Source organism: Cyprinodon tularosa, unplaced genomic scaffold (assembly GCF_016077235.1).
Source record: "Cyprinodon tularosa strain WSP-4 unplaced genomic scaffold, ASM1607723v1 ctg740, whole genome shotgun sequence".
Classification (NCBI taxonomy): domain Eukaryota; kingdom Metazoa; phylum Chordata; class Actinopteri; order Cyprinodontiformes; family Cyprinodontidae; genus Cyprinodon; species Cyprinodon tularosa.
The window spans coordinates 287,083-300,538 of NW_024039497.1; the positions used below are offsets into that span (position 1 = coordinate 287,083).

Consider the following 13,456-nt stretch of genomic DNA (forward strand, 5'->3'; position numbering starts at 1 on the left):
AACCTTCACAAACACCTGTTACATTGTCAGTTTAAGAGAATTATTCAAACCAGTATGACCTATTCTGAAATCATTGATTCATTTCTTATCATTTAGGTTTTGACCTGTCCTGTGATCTGGTATCCGCACAAAAACAAAAATGGAAAAGAAATAATAACACTCTTTCGTCCACTTTTGATCTCAAGCAAGTTGAATGAGAAGTGCATGCCTGCCTAGAATTACATCCCCTCTCGCTGTCATGATGTTGGCACTGTTGGCTGGCTTAATTGCTCACTCGATTCACCTGTCTAACTCTGCCTGGTTGTTCATTACTGCTCATATAATCCACCTGCTGCTGCTTCTATTTATATGGCTTACTCCCAGCCATCATGGACAGATGCTGATGCTCTTGTTCTAGTGCTCGTTCTCGAGAGCCAATGGAGAGAAGGTTTTTAAAATTCTATAGTTTTTCTGATATCCTGAACCTGATCTGCCTCTTATCCACTGAGTGTTCCCTGAACCCTGAACCAGCCTGTTCCTTTTCTCATCGCTATCCCTGTCTGGGCTCCGGAGAGTGAGCCTATTCTGATTTATTTTTTTTTTTCCTGACCTGGCTCTGACTCCTACTTGTTCTTTGGGGCTTCAGCATCTGAGACACTCTGAGCGGTACCCGCCGCATCTCCTTGGCAGCCCACCTGCTGGATCATACCTCGTTCTATGGCGACGGTCTAAACTGTTAAACCAGGTGAGTCATATGGATACTTTTTCTCCATTAGATTATCATGGTCACTAACCTGTCATTTTTTTGAACCCAAGTTTCCAGTGATGGGCGGTGCCTCCCCCTTGTACTGATACTGCTGATCCAGCCCGATCTGTATTTTAATAAATGCTTTGAGTTATCCCACTGTCTGCCTTTTCTTGAATACTGGGTCTTTCTGTTCTGCTTCTATGACAGAGTAATCGCTACCTGTTTGATCTATTGAAGGTTTTCCATCCTTGCAACAAAACTAGCAGCAGTAGTGGAGTTTGGGGAGGCAATCCACTTCTTAAATCTATCTTTCCTTTGCTCTAATTTATCCAGAAGTTCTGCAATCGCACTTTTTCTCTCAGTCCCAGCTTGGTGGTCGACTGCATATTTAGCCTTCACTGGAAATGCCTTTCCAAATTTTCTTTTTATTTTTTGACAACCTCTCATTACAATGCAAACATGCAGGGAATTCTTCTGCATTGATAATGAAAGCAAATGATTCGCTCCGTTCTTTGAATCCTCTTTTCCCACCAGCTATCTTCCTTTTTTTCCCTTTGGGAGCCATGGTCAGAGACACACCTGCTGCTTTGTTTGCCTGGCACTGCGCCACGCTGGTTCCAAGTTATGACCACTGATCTCTGTGGCAATGATGCAAATTATTGTTTAAATTTATTTATTATACAAATGTTTACAGCATTTGAAAACATAATTCATTTTTGTTTGACCTCCTGCACACCATGAAAAAAAAAATTTATTTTCATAAATATATGAAAAAGCTCCAGGGAGCCGCAAGGGGACGCTGGTTGCCGACTCCCCGTTTAAGGGTTAGGTTTAGGACGTAGGTGTGAATCGAGTTTGCAGTTAGGGTTAGGTATGAACCTGTAATAGTTAGATTTAGGATAAGGGTCACGGTTAGTGAATGGAAGTCAATAAGGAGTTCCCACAAGAACAGACAAATTTGTTTGTGTAAGTGTGTGTTACTGTTTGTGTAAAATTACCTTCACATAAAATAATAGAGCAGTTTATTGTCAAGCATTGATTGGGACGGTAATGAAGCAAGGTATACAAAAGTATTTAATTGAACAGCTTTTGTTAGCACCCAGCTGGCTTCCAGGGTGATTGTAGAGAATAATCTCTAACTTCTGTTTCTTCTTCATTTTCATTTTAATCTCTTTAGTGGAATGACTGAAACAGAGCTTGTTTTACGCATGTGGCATCACTTTCATGGCAGCACAGTGAAACTACTGTGTTGCTCCCTCAGCCATAATTTATTATTCTTTTTCAAGGCAAATTCATGCGCAAATTCGTCTTCATGGGCACATCACAGAACTGCACCCTATATAGCTAAAGTGCATGCAACAACATTTTCTTCACAAATTTCTTTAAATCTGCAATACTTAAAACAAACATATTTGTTTTTAACTGATTAATACAAAATAAGAACACAAAAAAAAGTGCATACAAAAATCCTTCATTGTTGTACAAGCTGAACATTCCATGATCACATCTTCTTCAATATATATATATATAATTTTTTTTCCCACAAGTTTTACATTGGAAAGCTTAGACTCCATTGTCTCAGGTTCTGTAAATAACCAAAAATCCCTCCGGATAAACTAGTTAACTAGTGTCACAACCTTTCACATTCCCAATCTGTTGCAAATACCAATGGGCTGGATTAAATTCCCAGTACATTACAGATTACAGGGCAAACCTAAACAAACAGGGTATGAGGCTCTAATCAGGTTTTTATTAAGTACTGTATTATAATCACATTTAGGTAATAAAATAACTCCATCTGCATAGATTTATGCCATTTACAATGGCTAAAATGTGTTATTGCTAGCAGAGCTGAACTGACTCCACTATACAACCCACCACTGTCATCAGTCACTGATAGTACACAGAGGGAACCAGTGACAAAGAAAAACGGGAACTTGGCAATCAAGGAGCAAACAATAAACAAATATTAGAGGAAACAACATAGACACAGGTGGGTGCAGTTATCAGAAATACAGCATGGATTTGGATCATGAAAAAGGGTGGATACCAGATGCCACAACAAGTCCGTAAAAACGTACTGAAAACATCAAAATAACCAGAGCATTTTGAAAGAAAGAAAGGAAAAAAAACAACATAAAAGATCCGTATCAGGAGGCCAGCAGTGGCAAAGAAGGAGCATTAGAGGCTAATGTTTCTCGAAGGTGATTTTTAGACCTCAAAGTCTGATTTAGTGTCTAAATCTGCATAAGCAATTGGATTCATTACTGTTAAAGCCTGTGAACCAGACTGGGGGCATACCAGTGCAGAAATTTGAAGACTCATGCAGGTCAATTCAGATTATACTAGGTTTAAATCTTTTTAAACAGCTTATGGTTATCCTGAGCTATCTCTATAGGTGTGCTGCTATAGGCTTGGACTGCTGGAGGACATAGAGGCCATCTTCTCTTACGCTGCTACATTTAACTCTTTGTCTCCAAATTCACATTATTTGTTGATTCAACTTCTAACGTAATGTTCTCTCTCTGTTCATAATTCTGCTATTAACAACCTGCATCATAGATAATAGAGTTGGGCCTGTTTGTTTAGTCGTTCTTCTCTCTTTGCTATGGGCAAATCTTTTATGGTAGCTTAGTTTATGCCCTCTCTTTCATCTCTTTTGACATTTGACACTGATGGTGGTCAGAGGGCCCGGTGGCGCCAGTGTACGGCAGCCCCGCTTCTGTGAGTTAGCCCCAGGGCAGCTGTGGCTACAATGTAGCTTGCCACCATCAGTGTGTGAGTGTGTGCGTGAATGGGTGAATGAATGTAGTGTAAAGCGCTTTGGTCAAGTCTCCTGACTTGAATAAAGGCGCTATATAAGTACATGCCATTTACCATGTAAAGCAGTTCAGATCTTATCTGCCTTACTGCTCCTTTCTTAGACAGAGCTACCTTTGGAGATAATTTACCATTACCTTTTCTAACACAAAAAAAATTATTTGTAACACAAACAACAGTGATCTTAGCAAGAATGATCGATACTAAAGAAACTGGAAGTAAAATACAAATTTTGACCAACTGAACCTCATTTTAATTGTGACTATTTTAGTTTAACACACTTGGCAAATGATCCATTGTCATAAAGCCCAATCCCAGCATAAACAGGCTGACTAAATGTGGTCTGGACTCTATGGAGAAGAGTCATTGTAGAAAGGCAGGAGGAGACGCTGTAGAAAGACAGAATACCTGCTCTGTGATCCAGGTACACTCCCAGTCTGGAGGAAACTGGACCGGATATTGAAGTTTGAATTCTGTGATAAAATATGTAACTTGTTGCATAGCAATATAATGACCAAGAATTTTCATTTAATCCAAATAAACATTCATCTGACCATCCTTCCCTACGGATGTTTTTGTATGAAACTGCAACATCGACTCTTCCCCCACTCCATTCCACCTCCCAGTAACAGCGTCCAGTCAGACATTCTCTACTCAGAACCTGGCATCTTTGAGTGAATCTGTCTGGATGATCAGGATAAGACTGTTGCTGTTCTATTAGGGCCACTTTTCTGTTTCCCTCCGATAATAACAATTTTCTGTTTGCTGTGTTTGGATTCAGCGTAATTTCATTTGAATATCTGAGGAACTCAGCTCGGGTCTTTGGTTCTGTTTCAGAGTCTAAAACCTTTACCTTAGTAAGTGATAGTGAGATGTTTGTCAATGTGTCTCTCAAAATGTCCTGCAGTATGTCCCAAATCCCTGACACAGCTGCTGTCACATCCTCAAAGTATCTCAGAGGACGAATATTGATGCTGGATGCGTCTGTAGACTCACTGAGTGCTGACAGTGAGGGGTAGTTCTGGAGAAACTGGGTGTGACCCTCTGTGATTGAGAGCTTCTCCAGCTCAGCATCTTTCCTCTTCAGCTCAGTGATCTCCTGCTCCAGCTTCTTCTGAAGCTCTTTGACTCGACTTACTTCAGTTTCCTGCTGGGATCTGATCTGCTGGTTCACATCGGAGCTTCTTTTCAGGATGAGACGGATCAGATCAGTGAAGATCTTCTCACTGTCATCCACTGTTTTATCAGCAGAGCCATTGATGGCCTCCACCTCCTGTTGAAGCAGCTTCACATCTTTCTCCTGGTCCTGGATTCTCTGCTGGATTTGTTGTCGTCTCTCCTGGAGCTCCTTCTGCTTCTCAGTCCTTTCTGCTGCAGCTGGGACTGTTTCATGGCCTTTATGTTCATCCATTAAGCAGAGATAACAGATACATTGCTGATCAGTACGACAGAAGATCTTCATCACCTCATCATGACGAGAGCAGATGTTCTCCTGGAGAGTTTTGGACGGGTCCACTAGTTTGTGCTTCTTCAATGACGGAGCATCATAGTGAGGTTGGAGGTGATCCTCACAGTAGGACGCAGGGCAGAATAAACAGGACTTAAAAGCTTTCCTTTTCCTCCCAGTGCAGACATCACAGGTCACATCTTCAGGTCCAGCATAGCAGTGATCAGCTTCAGCAGCTAGGAGTCCAGTCTTCTTCAGGTCATCCACCAATTCAGCTAACAAGATGTTTTTCACCAGTCCAGGCCTCGGTATGAACTCCTTCCTGCACTGAGGGCAGCTGTAGATTCTCCTCTGATTGTTCCAGTTTTGTTTAATACAGTTCATACAGTAGCTGTGGCCACAGGGAATAGTCACCGGATCATTCAGTAAATCCAAACAGATGCAACAGGAGTATTTTTGTGAATCCATCTGAATTTCTCTTCAATTTCTCAACAATTACCTCCAGTCGTCTTTACCTCCTCTAGATGTGTCCGACAAAAACGCCAGTTTACTTACTAATCTGCAGGAATTTCTGTAATCGACTCAGTTATCACATCAATCCAACAGCTTTCAGACATGAAACAGGAGGAAGCAGGAAACAGCAGAGATAAACTCGGTATTTCATAGGGTGGAGCTTGTTGAGAGTAGCAGGGGATCTCCAAAGTTTAGGTTTCTGTTTTGGTTTTTGTGTTTGTTGGCAGGCCGTAGTTCCTGGGGGTTTTTGGAAGTGGTTGGGGATTTTTGATTCACAACATTTTATTACATGCAACAATTTAATTTTATAAACTGTCATGAACTACATTTATCAAAGAAGCTGAGAAATATTTCTGTTTTTGTGACACATGTTTGGTTTAAGTGGCTGGAATACTTATTATAAAGGCTTTGTCTTAACACCAGCAGGGTAGAGTTTCATTACAAAGCCTAATGGCTTAAACTGATGCCCTCTTGTTGTAATTGATATATTTACCTTATCTTTCTGCGTTTAACTGATAATTTTAATTTATTGTTGGCAACAGTCTTATTTACGTATTCTGTGACTCATATTCTTGTACTGTTTGCTTTCCTTTTAGTTAAGCTTTTTTTCTTATTTTGCCATTCTTAGACTTACTTAGGTCTAAGTGGTCTTAGCTCTAAGGATGTAATTCTTTGTTACACCCACAGCATACTGATCTCAGTTCTCCCGACCACTAGTTAGAATCTTCTTGGATAAGGGGGACATGTCTTCTAGAAAACTTCAAGTCCTTTTGCCTAGACTGAACTTTTTCAATCTTGGCATCTAACTCTGGATGACTGAGAATCTTCACAGATATGTCAGGGTTAGGGCATAAAAAGGGTTGAAAATTAGTGAAAATCAATGGAAGTCGACACATGGTTCTTAGAGCAGAACAAGAATGTGTATGCATTTCTTCTGCCCTTGCATGGAGATCAAGGGTCGTTTAAATGGGGTAATGGAGTACCCTGCCTTCAGGCATGCAGCTTTGAAAGGTGCACATTTACCTGGGTTGGGGCAGGACAGAGGTTCCCGGATAGTCATAGTTTTTGTTGACTGATGTTATTTTCTTCTCATTTATTTTCTACAATCCAGTATGCATTCTTTTCTATATCTGTGTCATCACAGCTGTCCTGGGGCTCAATGACAGAAGTGAGGCTGGTGTACAGAGGCACCACCACGCCCTCTGACCACCATCAGTAGTAAATGTAGTTTGAGTTAAGGCCAATGTTGCAACAACAGAGAAAGACAGAGCTGAGGCCTGCACCACGAAGGGAGCTCAACCTGCCCGGGTTTAGTCTCAGATTATCCATTTCAACCCATCCACAACAATTCCAATCAGGCTCAGCAGTACTACGAAGCTGGTTATCAACTCGCTATCAACTCAATATTGCTTTAACTTAACTTGTGTGTTTTTTTCACTTTCAGTATAAGCTGCTCAGCCACCATCATTAAGAAATCTGATTGGTTGTCCTGGTTGCAGGGTGTGGGAGCGTGGCCTTCTGGAGGGCGAGGGCATGAAAAGCTACAACAGCTCGTTTACAAGAGGGCAGAATGTTTGCCTACAGTGACCACAGGAAATGTTTATGTCTTCTACAGATACATCAGCTAATATGTTTTTTTTCTTTCCTCTCTTTCTTTTTTCTTTCCCTTCCCCTGTCCCCCTGTCAGGTTTGGCATTACTCATCTAACTTCTGTAATAAAAATAACTCTTAAATAAATAATGAAGGATGTATTTGATGATCAAGGAAGGTGTTTCATCCTGACCAGCCTCCCTTGGCAAAGCAAAAGTGTTGGGCAGGGCACGGCACACTGCAGTTTACAATTCTGTTGCCATAATGCTGAACACGACACAGGGAAAAAAAAGAAGAGGGCAGAATGACGAGGTTATCGGTTCATGTTTTCTAGGTATCTAATCTGAGAGAAATTCTCCTGCTCAAAGGTTAAAAACATTCTCTGGTGGGATCAGTGTTAATATTTTCAATTTTCAAATATCGTATAATATTAGACTTTTAACTCCACACTATGAAAAGAAAAAATCAAGGTTCAAAGAAAAGGTGCATGGATTTAAAGATTTAAAGACTGTTTTTATGAAATGTTGACCTCAAAGTCCCCTCTAAGCAATGCAAGCAACTACTTTATTTGAACAGGAGGTGTCTCAAAGCTGTCATTATTAGCAATAGCAGCCTCAGAAGTATATTAACCTTAAGACATGGCGACATATGATACTCTCTTTTTCTACTCTCCCTCTCTCATAGATATATATAAAATTGAATATTTTGAATAGTTGACTTAGTTCCAAAACTTAGTTCAAGTATTGAAATACTGACAGTCAGAGGTGTTTTATATGCCTTTATTTTTGATGACTATGATATTTCTCGATGTATGGCTATAAAAACACACATTTTTATGGTAGCATGTAATATTACATCACATATAAGAAAAACTGTAATTGGTATTTAGACATTTATCTGGTATCTAAAACCTGCTGTAGTTAACACAAAAAACATTAAATTAAAGACTTTAAAAGAGGAGATATACAAAAAAAACAACAAAAAAGAAAAAACACAAAAGGCATTAAATAAGTACAGAACCTGCTCTGGAATAAATAAAAGGGTAAAAGATCAAAGGTGTGCTGCTCTTAACCTGCAGTCAAACACACCTGTACACATGTATTATATAAAGCTTTGAGAAAACAGCTACAGATTGAAGTTAATCAAACTTGTGGAGCAGTCAATCATTAATAGACGTTCCCATTGTAGCCCTTGATGCAAAGAATCCTGCCCTTAAAAAGATAGCTTGGACATTTATCACCTAAAAGTGAAAGAGTGTGAGTACGCTCCTAAGCTCGGTAGCACTGAATGTGGAAGTTTTTGTCAAATGCTACCAGTTTCATAATTTTCTGACTGCCTGGACCTGGAACAATCGGTTCTTTACAGGTCTCACACACAGGAGAGAAATGCCTGTGGTAATCCTGGACACAGTAGGGCTTGTTGTCTTCCCCTGTGATAAAGGGGACTCCGTCCAACGTGCAGGAGCAAGTGCTACAAAAGAAACAATGGACATGAAAACACTTTCCCATAGCCTTCAGAATGCGGCCAGTGATTTTCTCTCCACATCGATAGCAATCAGCCAGACATTTAGTGTAGCAACGTTTACATTGTGGTAAACCTTCCTTGTCATAGAACTGCATGCCCTGCAGGGGGCGCTGGCAGTTCACACAACTGAAGCAACTGGAGTGGAAGATTTTGTCCAAGGCCTGAAGAGCTGGCTGAGTGCTGGACAGAGCCTTACCACATTTCCCACACGTCTTTAATGGAGGGGATTTGATTTCTTGCACCAGTTTGTCTGTTTTGAAGTTTTTGATCATGTCCTCTTTTGGCTGCAATTTCTTCATGTCTGAAGAGACACCTGGAACAGGGTCAGGAGGTGTTTCCATTGATAAAGGCCTGTTTTTAATTGGCTTGTTGATGGAAGAGGAGGGTGATGCCTTAGTGTCCTCCACTGCTTTATCAGCAGATAGACTGACGGCATCCATCTTCTTCTGAAGCACCTTCACATTCATCTTTCTGTCCACTATTCTCTGGTGGATTATTTTTTTCATTGCCTCCACCTCCTTCTGCTTCTCAGTCCTTTCAGCTGCCGCCGGGGCAGCTGTTTTAAATTTATTAAATAAAATCCTCCTTACTTCATCATGACGGGAGTAAATATTCTGCTGGGGCTTTGAAAAAACATCAACAAGTTCATGCTTTCGAAAAGCAAATGACGCATAGTGAGGCTGGATGTGATTCTCACAATAAGAAGCCATACAGACCAGACAGGACTTAACAGCTTTCATCTTCCTCCCAGTGCAGACATCACAGGCCACATCCTCAGGTCCAGCATAGCAGTGATCAGCTGGTGAAGCTTGGAGTCCAGTCTTCTTTAGATCCTCCACTAAATCTGCTAACACAATGTTTTTGACCAGGACAGGCCTCGGTGTGAAGGTTTCCCTGCACTGAGGGCAGCTGAAGACTCCTTTTCGTTTCTCTTGATCCCAGTAAGTTTTAATGCAGTTCATACAATAGCTGTGTCCACAGGGAATAGTCACTGGGGTCTTCAGGATATCCAAACAAATACAACAAGATAATTTTGCAGAATCCATCTGATCTCTCTGAAATGCTCTTTCACTTGTGTGTCAGTTGAGAGAAAGTTAATGTGTCACATGAAGCTTTACTGGAACAGCTATCCGTCTTGACTTCCTGGTACTGTAGATGGGAGTGACTCTTCTTGCTGTTATCAGTGCTCCGGAGATCAGAGGTCATTTCTGTTGAGTTGAATCCATCATAAAGTCAGCTACTCATGATATGTTGTAAAACTATAAATCCGTGCTTGTACTCACCTTCCACTTATGCCGGAACGGGTCGGGCAGTTAGTGTCAGCAGAGAGTGCAGATACTGCTAACTTTGCAAAGTAAATAAAGTGCCGACTGAGTAAATCCATCAATCTCTTATTTAACTGGACTAAATAGTTGAAAACTTTTTTTCCCACAACAGGCATCCATATCCACAGACCTCCTTCAATTCATCTGAAGGAAGCCCAAAGGAATAAATGGCCATTTGAGAGACATAGTCTGTCCAGAATATCTGGGCTGTGCACTGAGCCTCCTCACCATGTTGTACTTCAGACACACCCAAGAGGGAGGTGTCTAGCGGGAATCTGTAAAAACATGTTCAAGCCATCCCAGCTGACTCCTCTCAAAGTGAAGAGGCGGCTCTACTCCTGGCCTCTCCTAGATCACCCAGTATAAACCCAATACCAATAGCTAACATGTATCATGTCACAATGTACATTAAGAGATTAATAGACCTGATTCATATAGGGGGAGTGGTGGCCTAGTGGTTAGTGCATAGAGCTTGGAATCCTGATGTTCTGAGTTCGAGCCCCACTCTCACAGATTGCCACTCTTAACCCCACACTGCTCCCTGGGCGTACTACTATGGTAGCCCACTGCTATCCAAGGGGATGGGTTAAATGCAGAGGAAAAATTTCTCCAATATGAGATCAATAAAGTTCAATTTTATTTTTTTATTATCTTCATATGCCGGAATATTCAAATAAGCTTTTTACACAGACAAATTCAATTCAGTTGACTATGTTTTTTTAAGTCTTTATGTAATAGTTAAAAGAAGCTGATGTTGCTTAAACATTGTACACATTGAGGTCTCCCTCGAAAAAGAGATTTTATCTCAAGGGACTTCCTGGTAAAATAAAGGTTAAAATAAAAGTTAAATAAAAATAAAATTGAGTACCGGTATTTATATTTTGGTAAACCGGCTTTATGTCCTGGTGTGATGTCTATGATTAGATGCTTACAGACGTCCCTCTAAAATCTCACTCAAATAAAAATTTTTGTTGTTTCATTCCTTATTGGGTTCATCATACTGCATAGTTTATTTGATTTTCTGCCATAAAATGCCCTTAGTTAGATTGCTGGTATTGCTTTCAATGCTCTGGTACACTCGAAATGCTAGCTATGTTTTGTGATCCTGGAACTCATTTTTTCTGAAGTACCACTCTCTGCCCACTCTCTGTACCACTATCTAAATTAAACTGAAAAACTGAAACTTTTTAAGGAGGTCTTTCATTTGTTCTTAGTGCAGAGGTGCAAAGATGAAAAAAAAAAAACCATTAGCATTCAGGCTATGGCGGTTCTTCTACCATCTCTGGAGGTAAATATAGCCAATGTTTCCTGACTTTTTCTACTATTAAAAAGCTTATGAATTAGTTTGGGGAAATGTTAAAAATGTCCAAAAGGATTTGCTACTGGGTTTGGGATTACAGACATGACAAGAACTGACAGCAGTAAATCTACCACCCAGACGAAATATAACACAACTCAACTGAACATCAAGTCTGTGTTAGAAAACCAAAAACTATGAGCAAACTGTAAAATGCTGGTGTTAAGTACGTGCCTAAATTTACTGTCCAAAATAACTTATTTTTACAGTTGCCTGCTAGTATGTATAAAAACAGTGTACTTTTTCATTATTCTGACATGTTTCCAGAAAGCTCATTAAAACAAAACATCAGAACTAAGATCAGTGTGGCCATTGACCTTTACAAGAAATAATTGGAGTTTTTGTAAAATAAAAGATTCTAATTGGAAGCCCAGGAAGATTTCTTTTTCTTAAAGCTAGTGTGTAAGTTTCAGCGAAATCTGGTGGTCAGACTGCAGCATCATAAACCGCTCCCCAACTGCTTCTCCCCCTCCAACAATACAGAGGCCCTGATGATACAAAATGGCTTCCACAGCGCCCACATCGCCTGTCTTGTCAAGTAATGATGAGGTTTGTTTATGTAGATGATTTTATAATCGTATTTTATCAGACAGTGTGGGGTATAGATTTCATAGAAGTCCAAGTCGACACAGACCCATTCCAGTGTAATGATGATCCGTACAGTCACTAGTTGGTCAGCGCAAAGATGTCTGCCTCCATTAATGTGACACCTGCGCCTGTGTAATTATCATAAGTAGCTATTTCTAAGCCAACGCAAACATAAAGATTGAGACTTTCAGTTTGTACTGTACACGATAATAAACAACATATGTATATTACATTTCTATCAGTAAATCCTTGTAATTGTAGAGCATTGTAGCTTTAAAAAAATGAAAGAAACAGAAGGTTTGGCTCGTTTTAAGAGCAAAGCCATCTTGGTTAAAAAGTTAAGCTACTTTTCTCTGACCTTTACTCAGCAGTCTAACAGTCAGCAACAGCTTAAAAAACTGGCAATATAAAAATTAAACCATAAACAGCAGGGCTATGAAGACGGGTCTTCAAATAATGGAGCACAGGATTTTATAATACAGATAAAAAGATCAGTTTTTACTTTTTTTATTGCAGCAATATGAATACCGATGTAAGTATGCAGACATATGGCAGATTATGTCATAGTGATATGGTTATGATAGGGGGGTTATGACAGCAGGATCCAGGGATCTTCACAAAGTGTCCCTGGATGATTTATCTCCTGTAGGGGGAGCCCATGATCTGAAGCACTAACTGGTGTTAGTGTTAGTGTGCAAAACAAAAAAATTGTAGTTTCTTTTTAAATTTTTTGATTTCAGTCAATTATCATTTATTGATGATTTTCAAAATCACAATGTTTTTAAATATAGTTTCGTCAGTGTCAGTTCATAGCAAATACAGTGTCATTTCGAAGTGCCTCTAATTAAAATGCATCAATTGAAAACAGTGTGTTGAACCTCAAAATAAGTGATAAGTATCTTTATTCTCAACTATCATGGGTCCAATAGATAAATCTTTAGATATTTACAAGACCTGGAGGCAGGGCCAGACTGGCTAATGGCCATACAGGGCACATGCCCAGAGAGCAGCAGGGAGAAGAGTCCATGGTGGGGGTGTGAGAGGTCTTCAATAATGTCAAAATTAAAGTGGAAAAACACACTACATGCTGATCCAGCTTTGACTTAATGTTCATAGAACAAGTCAAAATGAGACTCAGCATTTTGTGTGGCATCCACGTGCCCGTGTGACCTCCCTACAAGGCCTGGGCATGCTCCTGATGAGGTGGCAGATTGTCTCCTGAAGGATCTCCTCCCAGACCTGGACTTAAGGATCCTCCAACTCCTGGAAAGTCTGTGGTGCAACGTGACGTTGGTAGATGGATCAAGACATGATGTCCTAGATGGGCTCAATTATATTCAGGTCTGTGGAATGGGCAGGCCAGTCCATAGCTTCAATGCCTTCATCTTGCAGGAACTGCTAGCACACTCCAGCCACATGAGGTCTGGCATTGTCTTGCATTAGGAGGAACCCACGGCCCACCGTATGAGCATATGGTCTTACAAGGGGTCTGAGGATCTCATCTCAGTACCTAAATGCAGTCATGCTACCTCTGTTGAGCACATGGAAGTCTGTGTGAACCTTCA

General features: G+C 40.3%; 1 protein-coding gene across 1 annotated transcript; it reads right to left on the reverse strand.

The window, feature by feature from the left end:
• Positions 1–3,665: 3,665 nt before the first annotated feature.
• On the reverse strand, positions 3,666–5,480 carry LOC119773070 (tripartite motif-containing protein 16-like). Its single transcript, XM_038269882.1, has one exon. It carries the CDS (start codon positions 5,460–5,462, stop codon positions 3,810–3,812), a length of 1,653 nt encoding a protein of 550 aa, XP_038125810.1. The 5' UTR covers positions 5,463–5,480; the 3' UTR covers positions 3,666–3,809.
• Positions 5,481–13,456: the final 7,976 nt, after the last annotated feature.

Excerpts from the sequence above, each read along its gene's own strand:
- LOC119773070 (XM_038269882.1), bottom strand. The coding sequence starts at position 5,462 with ATGGATTCACAAAAATACTCCTGTTGCATCTGTTTGGATTTACTGAAT.